Source organism: Gavia stellata, chromosome 24 (genome assembly GCF_030936135.1).
Source record: "Gavia stellata isolate bGavSte3 chromosome 24, bGavSte3.hap2, whole genome shotgun sequence".
Lineage (NCBI taxonomy): Eukaryota > Metazoa > Chordata > Aves > Gaviiformes > Gaviidae > Gavia > Gavia stellata.
This window is the reverse complement of record NC_082617.1, coordinates 11837595-11850428: the sequence shown is the minus strand read 5'-3', so window position 1 is coordinate 11850428 and position 12834 is coordinate 11837595. Positions and strand designations below refer to the sequence as shown.

Below are 12834 nucleotides of genomic sequence, written 5' to 3'. Positions count from 1 at the left end.
TGTTTTCAGGGGGCAGTCAGGGCGTCTGGTACAGCAGAGCTGTGCTCTGATGCGCTGGGCAACACCAGCTGCTGTAGCTCCTTGCTGTTCTTCTGCTTGTAGGTGGTGACAATGGGAAAAGGAAGGTAGCATTCTAGTAAAGTTAGGTTAGAACAGTCCAGTGTTGCCATGAGGTGGTTATTTGTCTTTGGGGTGAAACCCTGGCCCTGCTGAAGTTACGTGGGTTCCGAATGGTAGGAGAGAAGCAAAGACAGTGTTGTAGATCAAGGAGAGGAAGCTTTTAAGGAGGTGGGAAAGACAGAAGCAAGGCACAGCAAAGGGTCAGAAGCCACCGGCATTCGTTCGTGCCCACGCGACCAAAACTGAGGTGAATAATGCAGAGTCTGACCATGCCAACTGCCAGGTCTGAGTGAAGACGTGCTGGGCTCAGTGTGCACTGCTGTGCACTGCAGTCGGTGACCTGGCAGGGGTCTTGCTTGGTTTCTGTCAGTCAGGTTCTTTAGGACAGTACTTCTCCAGTCTGTATTCCGCCTTTAACGAGACTGGCGCATCAAGCATGTTTAAAGAGATTTTTAAAAGGTGGTGATTTAATGCAGATGGCCTAGTACTTCCAGCAACATTTTCACTTTCTGAATTGCTGTTTTTTATTACTCTGGGCAGACTAAAGGGGTTGTCAATACAGCTGTTTCTGCAGCGGTCCAGGCTGTTCGAGGCAGAGGACGAGGTGCTTTAACACGAGGGGCATTTGTTGGGGCAGCTGCTGCTACTGGATACATAACACCAGGTAAGGCACGACACTAACAGCTAATAGTTTAATTTTTGTCTGCTGGGGTGTTCTTTTCCACATGTGTCAGTCACTTATGCAAGTGACTTCTTCAGCTTTAATCATCTTGAGATGAAGCAGAAAGGAGAATTCATGGGGCTTTAAATAAATCAAAGAGCTGAAAAACTGGCAGGACCTGTCCTTTATGAGTGTACAACTTGAAGCTCAGCGTGCAGAGAGCAGTTATGGGCATAATGGCTTTCCTGGCTTTATTATTTTATGTTGTCTTTGTAGTTTGGTGCCATGGCACAACTCCCAAAACTCTCTTCCTAGCTAAGAACCTCCTGGATCATGTGCCTTTTATCATTAGGAGTGGCTTTCCCAAGAAACCCTTGTGCAGGTTAAGTTGGCAGGCTCGGGAGTCACTATGCTCCCAGAAACTTTGTACGGGACTTGCGCATGTGAGCACAGCATCTGTTAGTAGTTTCTGCAGTGTCCAAAAAACAAAAATAAAAGAATTTCCATTCAAACTCTGGCTGATGTTAATTCATCATCCCTGCTGCATTGTTCTGATTAGCAGAAATATCTTTTGAAATCCAAGGGCCTCTGGTTCACGTTTACCCTTGGTGCTTACTGTACAGAGCAGGTGAGTTACTGGTCAGGATAGCTCATTGCTAATTCCTTAGGGCAGGTTTGGAAGCATCAAAAGCGAAACTGTTCCAGCTTGAAGAGCTGAAGTGCTGAGCTATTACTGGCTGGTACAAAATAACGTAGGGTTTTTTGTTGTGCTGCTTTGTTTTTAATGAGACAGGCACATAGAGTGTAAGGTGTTAAAATGTAAACGCAAGAAAATTTTAACAAAATGCTAATTTTCTCATTCCCCTTACTTTTCAAAGTGTGTTGTTCTTTGTTACTCTCTACGACATGGCTGAGGCTTGCAGGTGACACGTGAAGGGAATCTAGGCATTGTTTCTACTTGGAATAAGAATCACAAATTGGTAAGAATGAGATGCTGGAGATTCCTTAGTCAAAGCAAATCCAATAGCTTCCAAAAAAAACCCCTTATATTCCTCATGCTCAGGTTTTCAGATTACAGCATGAGCTCTAATTATACCCTTCAGCAGTTCACACATGCTAATAGCATAGCCCTGTTGTTTGGTAGACTTGCTTCCTGGCACAGTCGACAGCATGTCGTCTTCATTGTTCTTGTATGTTGATGTAATTATAAATATTAAAAACCAGTAATTTATTTTTAATGGCTGTTAACACTGTTTTTGGAACTGTCTTTCTGCCTGAGGAGTCATTTATGAGACACTTTAACCTGCCAGGGGCATGCTTCTTGCCAGTGTGGAATTACTCCAGAAATAGGTTTAATTTCCCAGTCGCTGCAGTTGTTAAGCTTTTATTGGCCTTGGCCCTCACAGATTATTTCTCTTCATCCCCTATTCTTCTCAGAAATCTCTTGCTTTTTGTGATGGACACAAGAGATCCCACGAGGAAAAAACCTGTAAAGCCTTCACGAACTCTGAGATGTAGTAACCAAGATTGGTGTTACCACTGTTGCTTTTTGTCTCACTCGAGAGTCACGCTTAGCTCTTGGGAAAAAAAGATACTGTTCTCTGTTTGCCTCTAGGTGTTCAGATGCCCTCTGTGAAACTTTCTTTTGTCTCTTAGAAATGGGAGAGAAAGCAAAATTCACAGGAGCTTTACTGATGGTGATGTGGTATCTGCCACAGGCATCCAGCATTCCCCTCTTTATAATGGAAGTTAAGGAAAATGACTGTTCTCTGCATTAGTCTGTAGTTGTATTTTAGGAAGACCGTAATCAAATACGGGATGTCTGGATCATGCTAACTCTGCGCTCTGACAGTACAGACTTGAGGGCTTCAGCTGAAGGAAAATGCTAAGGAAATGAAATACGGAATTTAACTCTCTGATGCTGAGGCTTAAGAAAGTCACTGGGTAGCTTGTTCTTCAAGCCACCATGTAGAAGGATTTTAGGGTTTTCAGCAATGTTGAGATGTAGTGTGAGTTTGTTTTTTCTGTGGTCCTGCTTCATGTACCAGCAAGGGCCCCCTCCCTGTGTGTTGGAGTGCCGATACTGTAGGAAATGAAACCCGTCCCTTATCTGTTTATGTTGCAGGCTATGGAGCACCGTATGGGTATAGTACAGCTGCACCGGCTTACGGTATGTATAGCTCAATAATTAACAAATTAGAAATGGTACAGAAACTGTTGTGGGAGTCCAAATGTGGCAGTCCAAGGAGAAATTCAAAGAGATTAAAGCTCTTAAACCATGACAACAACACTTTTATGCCATAACCTTGTGGTTCTTTTTTGGTTGGAGTAGCTTTTTTGCCTATGCTTTGCCTGATTTGTGGAAGGACTGCTTGTTCTAATTGCCTGTTCCCTTTCATACTGAAACTGAATTGAAGTAGTTTTCTTACTTTTTACAGCCAATCTGTGCTCCATTCAAAGACTACCGAAGGGCCTATTTCAGCATCTCTGACCCATATTTACCTAAATGGGATTACAGTATCATTGGCGAAATGTTTGTCCCCAAGTGTAAATGGCTTGTGGGCAACGATCCCTTAATGCTGTCAACTCCCTGACACCCGCCCCTCCCACGCCCCGCAGGCTAAAACTGCTGCTTGGGACAAGCAGAAGGGTTTTTGTGGAGCTTGTACCATTCGTTAGCAATCAGATTGCAAGGAAGCTAGGACATGGTAATTTGCCACAATGCTTTTAACTAAGAAACATAGTGATACTAGGCTGGCAAAGCACTGGTTTCGTGAAGGTTGTAAAATGAACTAATAGTCAGAGAGCTGCGATGGAAGGGTTTTTCTTAACTCAGCTTCTCCCTACCCACTGGCTTTTTTTTATGCTAGACTAACAATGCATACCTCTAACCGGCCCTTTTGGTTACTTTGAATGAGGTTTATGTGGCAATGGGAGCAAAGCAGTTTGGAGTCGGTGATATGTCCTGGCACGCAAGTGAGCCCACCAGAACCAGTCCCGCTCTCCTCTCCTGGCACAGGAACTTGGGGGGGGGGAGCCTGCTGCTCGCATGGCGAGTACATTTCAAGGCCTGCAGTTTTCATACGGGAAACTAAGCCTGCGATTTGCTATTAATTTTCTAGCTTTTTAGCATTTGCAATACTTGTTCCTCTCAAATTTGTATAGCTTGGGCAATACCAACTCCCCTGATAGCATTATAAGAGTTAAAAGTATTTTGAAACGTTGATTTCATTACTTCCTTTTAGAGGTATGAGCTATAAACAGTGGAGGAGTGCTGCTGCTTTACTGAAAATGTTCGCTTTGCTTGACTAAGAGCAGCTGGTCCTGTTGTGTACTCCCGCAGTGGAGAGGGGAAGGAGAATGGGCCCACGGGCTGCACTTACACCGCGGCGTTCTCCCTTCCAAAGTGAAGCAAACCTCGCTGGTTGTAGAACTCCCGCCCTGTTGCCTGGCCAGGCGCTTTGACAGAACGGCAGCTGGCAGCAGCGCTGTCCCGCTGAGTGCGTTCTCTGTGTTGTCTTTTGTGTTGCGTGACACAAGGAACAGCTACGTATTTTCTCAAGGAAAAATGGAAGGAAGTTTAGTTTAGGGCTTACTTCACGGTAAGGGATTTTTAAAAAATCCCTTTGGTTCCTTCCAAGCGCTGGTCACAGACTGTATGTAAGATGAGGGGTAGCTGCGTGTATGTATTTTTACAAGCAGGGACGTGCAGTGACAGAAGAGGAATCCTTTCCCTGCTGAAGAAAGGAATACAATTGTTACCAACTTTCCTTGCAGCTTTTCTTGCTCTTCCCATTCATTCAGTTTTGTGTTTTTTCTCACAACGCCTGTTTTGGGACCTGGATTTTAATCACTTAGCTGTGTGTATGTGACATATCACTGACTTCAAAGCAGTGTGGAATTGAATGCCCCCATTTTTCACATAAAGAGTTTCTGTTATTAATGTCTTATGATTGTGATGCGAAGTACTGGGATAATGCTTTTTGGCTGTAAGGTAAACATGTCTCTTTGCCTTTGTAAGCTGTTGCATGTTGGGAAACTTCACTTTGATCATCTGGTGCTCTGGAATACCTGCTGTTGCTGCTTTGTGATTTCTAAATGGATACATAGGTTAAATACTAGAATTCAAATAGGAAAGATTAAAAAACCCAAACAAATATTTAATTGTGCAGAAGTTTGCGAGGCCACAAGAACTCTGTAATAATCATGAAATCAGGCAGATATTAATCTTTCCAGATTTGCCACTTCAATACAGGAGAGGAAATGCAGAATAACGAAGCAGATGCAGAATTTACTGTAGGTGCTTGATTTTTGGCTGACCTACCTGGATGCTTATCAAAACTGCTGACCAGTTTCCCCGTGAGTTCTCTTTCATGCACAGCCATGCCTGCCTAGAATATCCGCGATTGTAACTGGCCTGTGAAATTAACTCAGACCATAGAACGAGATAGTAGCGATTAATTATCATAAAGATGATGAAGTAGAGCTTCAAGGCCAAATACACACTCTGCTTTTGAGAATATAGCTCACTTTAATTTTACCAAACACCAGGACAAAAATAAAAGCAAACTTGAGGCCAACCATCTGTTTGAAATAGCGCAAAGTGTTGAAGTGTGACTGTTTATGGGACTCTGCACCCTAAAATCCCATTGACTGACTGATCTGGAAATGGTTAATGAGAACACTGCTGTAAGCTCTTATCTGACTTTCTTGGATCACTGAACTTATTTGGAGTCCTCTCCCTTTCTTCTCTCTGTAGGTTTACCCAAGAGAATGGTTCTGTTACCAGTTATGAAATTCCCAACTTATCCTGTTCCCCACTACTCATTCTTTTAGCAAATGGCAGAAGCTAATTCCTATTGATTGAACAACACAGTACAGTACAGAATGTTAGAAGAAAAAAAGCCTTTTTATCCTGTTTTCTTTGAACACATACTTGAGCAAAGTCATTTGTAAAGAAACATCTTTTTCCTACTTTTTGATTTTAACAAAATGCAAATTTAGTTCTCTAAAACTTGAAAAAAATGTTCTGTGAAATGTTACCTCATTTTCAAATAACTTATACCAGCCTTCTGTTATAGGGAAGAACTAGAAGCTTAAATCTTACGTTTTAAATGAAGTATCCGATTATGTAAAATTAAATTTGTGAAGGATGTATAGAATATAAAACACTGATCACAAATAAACTGTTTTGTTGTAACACAAGAGTACTGCCTGTTTCCTAATGCAGTCACACAGATTCAGTTAATGACCTGTACTTGTTGTAGGGTTATTAAATGCAGGGCATAGTTCTTTAAAAAATAAAAAGTAAAAAAATAAAAAAAAACCAAACTCACACAATAGAAACTTTACAGTTAACATTTAACTTTGTAAATATTATGGTGTGTAATAAACTTAGTAAAATATGGGTTAAAATACTGTTTTATCTTATTTTTTATAGTTAAGCATCAGTACCTGAGTTTCCTTATAATCTTTAAGATCAGCATACTGTAACTGTGATTTTAGACACAGGCTTAATTATACAAGAAGGCTTTTCACTCGTACGCAAAATACTGAAAACCAAATGAAACAAAGGGAATTAACCTTAGGCTGCCTGTCTCTCTCTGCATTAGGTTACATTCTGTGAAACAAGTATTAAACACAGGACGTTCCCACAGGAGGACTCTTGTTATGTACGTAGTTACAGGGACACACAGTTAAGTCTGTATTGCCCAGAGAAAGGACGACAATAATGTTACAGTCAGGTTCTTTAGAGCTCAAAAGCTGCTTGTTTTCCTTTCTTTTCTGTTTTTACAAAAGGAAAAAAAAAAAAAAAAAAATTGCACTTGTTCTTGTGGCCTTCTTCACTTTTAAGATTGTCTGCCCACCCTCGATTTTCCATCCACCATTTCTACAGAAAGCATTTTAGTTGTCAATCTTCTATTAAAACAAAGGGTTCTCCTTTTCCCCCTTATAAGAATCTAAAGCAGCAACAAGGTCCCCATGAAAACTTGCTATTTAATTGTCCCAGTTCTTGTTGAGTGCTGCTGTGAAAAGTGACACACTTCAGCCATAGGCCAGTACTTTCTAAGAGTTGGTGCTCAAACCGAAAGAATCCTTTCTGCCGAGGAGCGCGTGCACCTGTCTGAAATTCCAGGACAGGCCCCAGCTCCACGCCGCCTCCGCGTATTGTGACTTCTGCATAAAATCTGCTGTGGGCTCTAACGAGGGATGCGAGCAGTCTTTATTAAGGTATCACCCCACAAAATAAGCAGCGTTGTTGGTTGCTCTTCTCTACTCAGACCTCACCCGTTGCTTTTCAGTAGGTTTGCTTTAGTTCATGCTCGTTCACAGATTGCCTGTGTGCGCTCTCTTCTCCAGCAGACTCTGCTGAGGCAGGGGGAGCTTTATATACAACGAGGGTGTAAGAACGGTGCTTAAAGCAACGTGAAGTTCCTCCTCCCCTACGCCCCCCGTTACAGGGAAAGAAATCTCGAAAAAGCATAAGGGGTGGCTTATGTAACAAGCTGCTTTTCTTGGAATTAACTGCAGCTGTTAAGCTAAGTATTTGTGCTTAGGAATGTGTTTATATCTTAAATGGTTTTTCTTCTGCCGTAGCTCTCGCTTTCGTTTGGTGTTGGTGGTACTTTAATAAAAAATGTAGGTCTCTTGACACGTAGTGGTGAGCCTGCTGTTGTCATCCACGTGTTAGTGTTGAAACGAAGAGCAGGGTCGCGGGGGTGTAGTCAAATTGAGTGGCGCTTCTAAATCACTGATACGTTTTGCTGGCCTATGGATGAAAGGAAGCCATCACGGAGCAGAAAAAGCATGGCTGATAAGAGCCCATTTTTGTTAACCAAATATTCATTAAAGGAATCTTTCCTCTGCACACATTTATTTTTTTTTCCCTCTCTTTTGGAGTTCCCCTGATTGGCAAATGTTTGTAGTTTTTTTTTTTTAATCCCCAGCTTTGTAAAATTTCAAACAAAATATTCTCTGAACCAATTCTACATGATGAACATTCGTAAGCCAAGTAACTTGTTCTTATTTCAAAAACAAGGAGGGCGCTATGCTCTTTTCCAACATGATGGCAGTCATTTCAGATGATTGATAGAAGTCATTTTTTATTTTTGTCATTTGTTGGGAGTTACTAACCACATTGTAAACTTGCCCCCTTGCTGCATATTTTACATTTCTCTGCTTTACTGAAAATATGAATGAGCTGTCAGTTCTTTGTTTAGAAAGTGGTAACCTGGGAAGTGTTAGATGTTTCAATACCTTCAAAGAATTAAAAGTGCCCGTTTTACAATGAAAATTCCACTTGCAGCTGAAAGAGCAGAGAAATTTAAATGGAGCTTTAGCTTCAGCCGGTCTCTCGGAAATTAACGTCAAGTTTTTGCTTCTCTGCTCTTCTCCCACTGTAGGTGGTTTTTTCATTGACAGTCCCTATTGCCAGCCTCTCAGCATCGCACCTTTTATTATTCACTTGGGCCCTCAAGATTTCTTCTCTGACTTCTAGAACCATCAGGTTGTGTGGCTCGAAATGGCATTTTGTACATGTCTTAAAAGCAGGAACAAACGTGGCTCGTTTTGAGGTTTCTCAACTTCAGACATGGAATCTGAGCTTTTTTCGGTTTTTTTTTTTTTAAAGTGGTTTTCTCACTTCTTGAACTTTGTTCCATTTAATGAAAAGCAATACTTACTCCAAGCCACAATCCTTTCTTTGGGTACACAGCAATAGATGTCTCTGTACTTCTGGTTGTTTCTTTACACTAGAAGGGGAAGACTGGTGTGTCGGGGGGAAAAAAACCAACCACCAAAACAAGAAATGAAACCTAGCAGAGCGCCTGCTTTAAGCAGCGAATCCTGCGTTTACTGTCGCTGTTGAAGTACTTCAGAACTTTAATACTGTGACTGTATCTGCACGTTTCCTAGAAAAATTGCTACAAAGCCTTGCAATGGTCACTCCTGAAGCAGTATTGCTTTGTACCATTGTGCATGTCAGCAGACATGAAATGTAGCAAAAAGGCAGAAGAAAAAAAAAAGTATTTTTTCCAAAATCTAACTGAACGATACATTCTCTCTCTCTCTCTGTCTCTTCCCCACATCATTAATACGAGGCACAAAATGGGTAGGCCTGCACTTGACTTTCAAACGGATTCCTTTTGTGTCTCTCAAATCGCCACCAAACGATAGGAAAACGCAGTATTTGGTAAACATCCGGTTCAAAAAACTTTGCTGCTCTAAATTTACTGAGTTTTTTTCCTCTTAAATATTTGTATGTTGATATTTTGAGATTGTGAATCAGCAATCAGCAATAACTGAAAAGTGAATGTTTTTTTTAAATGGTATTGGAACATCTCTATGTTGCAGCTTAAGACTTCTAAGCAGTTTTCAGCAGGTTAATACCACTTTATTCTCATTCTCTCCGGACCTTCGTAGCCATATGCACTTGTATAAAATAAGCAGAAATGTAGTGACTGTAAGCTGAGATCGTGATATAAAAGGTAAGAGATTTTATTTTCAGCTTAAAGAATATTTTTATTGCTTTTTTCTAAAAATCTCGTACACCTGTGACAATCTTGTATATGGCACGTTTTTATTATGTCTTGTTTAACTACATGTTTAAACAGGTAATACACAGGTCTGAATTCCAACTTTGTATTTTTCAAGGCCACTACAAATACTCCAGTTTCAGTTAAGAAAATATTACTTAGCACTTTGAAATTGTTTGGGTTTATCAACAGACTGTTCTCCTTCAAATATTTTTCTCTGGTGTAGCATAAAAAGCCGTACTGGTACTGCGGTGAGTCAGGCTCTGCAGTCCGTGCATACCTGGGGAAAACATCTGGGTGGGTACCAAAGCCACGGCCTGCGCTGAAAGCCACCCTGTGGTTATAGGTACGTGGAATAAAAATGAGAAGTGGAATGCGTGGCATTATCTAACTAATAGGGAGAGAAATTATTTCCCTAAACTATTAAAGCTGAACTCCAAATGAAGAATGAAAGACTTTGATGATACTACAGTTAAAATCTGCAGAGATCACGTTACATTAGGCCAAATTAATTCATGAAGCAGCCAGGGTTGCTTTCCTCTTGTGGGTGCAGTGAGAGGAGAGGCAGGCAGGCAGTGATTTACCTCTGCATGAATAATTTGCTTTGCTGTCATTTTCTAAAGCTAGAAATTAGGATACAGCCATCCGTGAATAATTCTCTTCAGTTCTGTAGTAAATGTTTTAACAAATAATTTACCTGGATCAAACTGATTTTGGATTATGACCTATATGGTGCACATGATATGTGTAGTTTTAAAACACTAGGGTTTTCTTTAATTTGCCTGTATATAACCTTGCGTTATGCAAAGTTGCATAGTACAGTACTGCACCCATCGCAGTACGTGCAGTACTTGAAGTTGCTGGAAACAACTTTTTATATAAAAATGGTGTTAAAAAAAAAGGGGAGGGGGGCAGAGTTGCTGTTGTGTTAGCATTTTAGGGTCTCAATTCAGAGATGAAAGCATAAAAAACCCCCGACTGATCACATTTTATACTGATGGAAAACAGGATAACACTTGGTATGGAATATGTAATAGTTTATCAGGCCCAAAGCTTGTTGTTTTGCATCAAAATGCAACAGCAAAAATGAACTATATTTCATTTCAATATTGAAAACATCAAATTCAGTAAACAACTGCATGTGTAGGTTATCCATAACTGAGGATATGTCTGGACAGAATTCATGGGCTGACACAGAAGAATAGCTGTTAAATATTGTTAGCTTTGCTACTGTTGGCAGAAACCTGATCTTGCAAGTGGCCTACAGATTTGCACCTGGGGAAGTGAACTCGAGGAACTGCACAGTGACTTGCCTGTGAAAGCACAAAACCATTTGATTACGTTTGCAGGTGCAATGATGAGCCATCAAGAATGTCCTTCCCATTCGGTGGTGCAGGTTTTCATCTGCTGTTATCTTCTAGGTGCAAACCTGGGGCTTGGGCTGAAGCTCACTTAAAATTCAGTTCATGCTTTCAGCCTGTCAGGCTGAGCAGCCCTGGTAGGGGAGCAGCAGGCTGCTCCGTTTCCTTCGGCAAACAGTATTTTATACGCGTTAAGGCGACGTTAAGGTGCATTATAATGAATTTCTCGAGTATTCCTTTCCTAGGCTTAACTGATGTCGGTCTGACAAGCACTGTCCAGTTCAAGGACTGATTAATAAAATGTCTTGCTGACTCTTACTTGATCTGTTTCTTTGTGGCCAGTACTTACTTGGCAGCTTAATCCATTTGTATTGGTTTCCATCAGAACTGCTTTGATTGTGAATTTACGTATTTTTCTGTCATTACCCTTTTAACTCTCATAATCCTAAGCATTCCACTCTTTTTCTAAATTCTCACTTTGTTGGATCTTCTCTTTTTCACTGAAAAGATACTAAATTTCCCTAATACATTTTTGTTCATAATGCAAGTACTGATGTCCAAAATTTGTCCCCTTGCCTTTGCTGCACCCCTTCTCAGTAGGACAGACACCATTTCCTGCCATGCGAAATACACTAAATCCTGGATTCTGCAGCCACCTGGAACCAGCGGTAAGATCCTAGGGTGCCAGGTCACCTAGGAACCTGTCCCATCGACAGTGGAACTTGAGCAAAACGTTCCCGTGTATTGAAGTGTCACGGCTGTAGGCTCCTTAAGTGCCTGATACATTGGCATTTGAGAGAGCAGTTAGGTTAAAACCTACTGTTAGAATTTAACTGAAATACCAGGCTATTATCTGACGAGTAATTTGGGTAACATCTGCTTCATCAGTGTTACAAGCAGCACTGTTTTGCTAAGGCAGCACTAGAAGCTCCTTTCTTTTGAGTACTTGCAGGTTTCCTTTTAAAAGCCGCCTCACAGGAGCATGGTCTAAAGTGCCTTTCTGTGAGATCGGAGCTGTTTTATAGCTACTGAGCTTTGTATTTCTGGACATACCCAAGAGCCAAATACGTAAACCTGGTTCCATATGCTTTGTGCAGCTGCTAGTATTGCTGCCTGTTTTGTAGAACCTTTTCAGTGAAGCAGAAATGTTGTTTTATAGTTTGAATTTCAGGTTCATGGAAAAGAATTCTGAAGAAGTTCTTTTTGATTAGTACGTATATAAATAGGGTACCAGGGAAAGTCTGTGCCTGTACACTACCCACCTTAACTCTAGTTTTAGCTAACCAGATGATAGTGTGTATTTCGGGAGATGCAGTCTGGCGCTTAGAGAATTAAAAGCAGCCAGAGCTTTACAAGAAAGAATTGAGCTGTTTCATGTGTTATCTGTATTGGAGGCGGATGGCATTTCCATTGACTCTGGAAGAACAACTGTGAGCTTCAGTGGTCTGCTTGGTTGACGCTGAGGGAAGTGAGGCTACTTACAGAATGGGGATAAAATACAGACGGTTCCATGTTACAAGTGTGTGTCTTTGCCTTTAGCTGCTCTTCTGTGCAAACCCGTTATCAGGCAGGTACTTGCTTTCCCTTGCTACCACTTTGGGTTTCGTGGAACCACATGAGGGAGAAATGTATGTATAACCGGCCTGTTGTGATGTCTGACTGGGGTCTGAAGTGCCGGGGCAGGACAGCGGTTCTCTCTGGCCCATCTCCCCTTCAGAGAAGTTAATTCCAGTTGGCTTCTTACACAGTTGTAGTATTGGTGTAAGAGCAGCGTTGATATTGCCTTGCTGTGAGGTCATACATTCTAGAAGCAGTGTTTTCCTTTGTTTTGAAATAGGTGAAAGACAGACAGAAGCATCTTTTAGAAATCTGTCAGCAGGTGACTTCAGGAGACACCTGGTGTTACCACACATATGATACAAATCAGCTGGTAGCTCCTCCCCAGAAGTGACAGGAGTTGGCACCTCCATTTCAGCATCTGCAATGGTCAAAGAACTCGTTTTAAACAGCAGTCTTTACAGATGGAAACCCGGCAGTACTGTGTACTGCTACCCATACCTCAGCATTTTTCCTCCTGACGGGTGAGTGGCAGCTGGAATGCTTGTCACTTTCCCAGATAGGCAACTGTGAATTTTGAAGAAGTTATTTAATGAAGTAG

At 41.3% G+C, this 12834-nt stretch overlaps 1 protein-coding gene across 1 annotated transcript in view; it reads left to right on the top strand.

The window, feature by feature from the left end:
- Positions 1-6010, top strand: part of STRBP (spermatid perinuclear RNA binding protein) — a 57474-nt gene extending 51464 nt beyond the window's left edge. Inside the window, exons 16-18 of the mRNA XM_059828677.1 lie at positions 661-784; positions 2907-2951; positions 5541-6010. Of these exons, the coding sequence (XP_059684660.1) occupies positions 661-784; positions 2907-2951; positions 5541-5617 (246 nt within the window). The 3' untranslated portion in view covers positions 5618-6010. The remainder of the gene's footprint in view (positions 1-660; positions 785-2906; positions 2952-5540) is intronic.
- The last annotated feature ends 6824 nt before the right edge of the window (positions 6011-12834 follow it).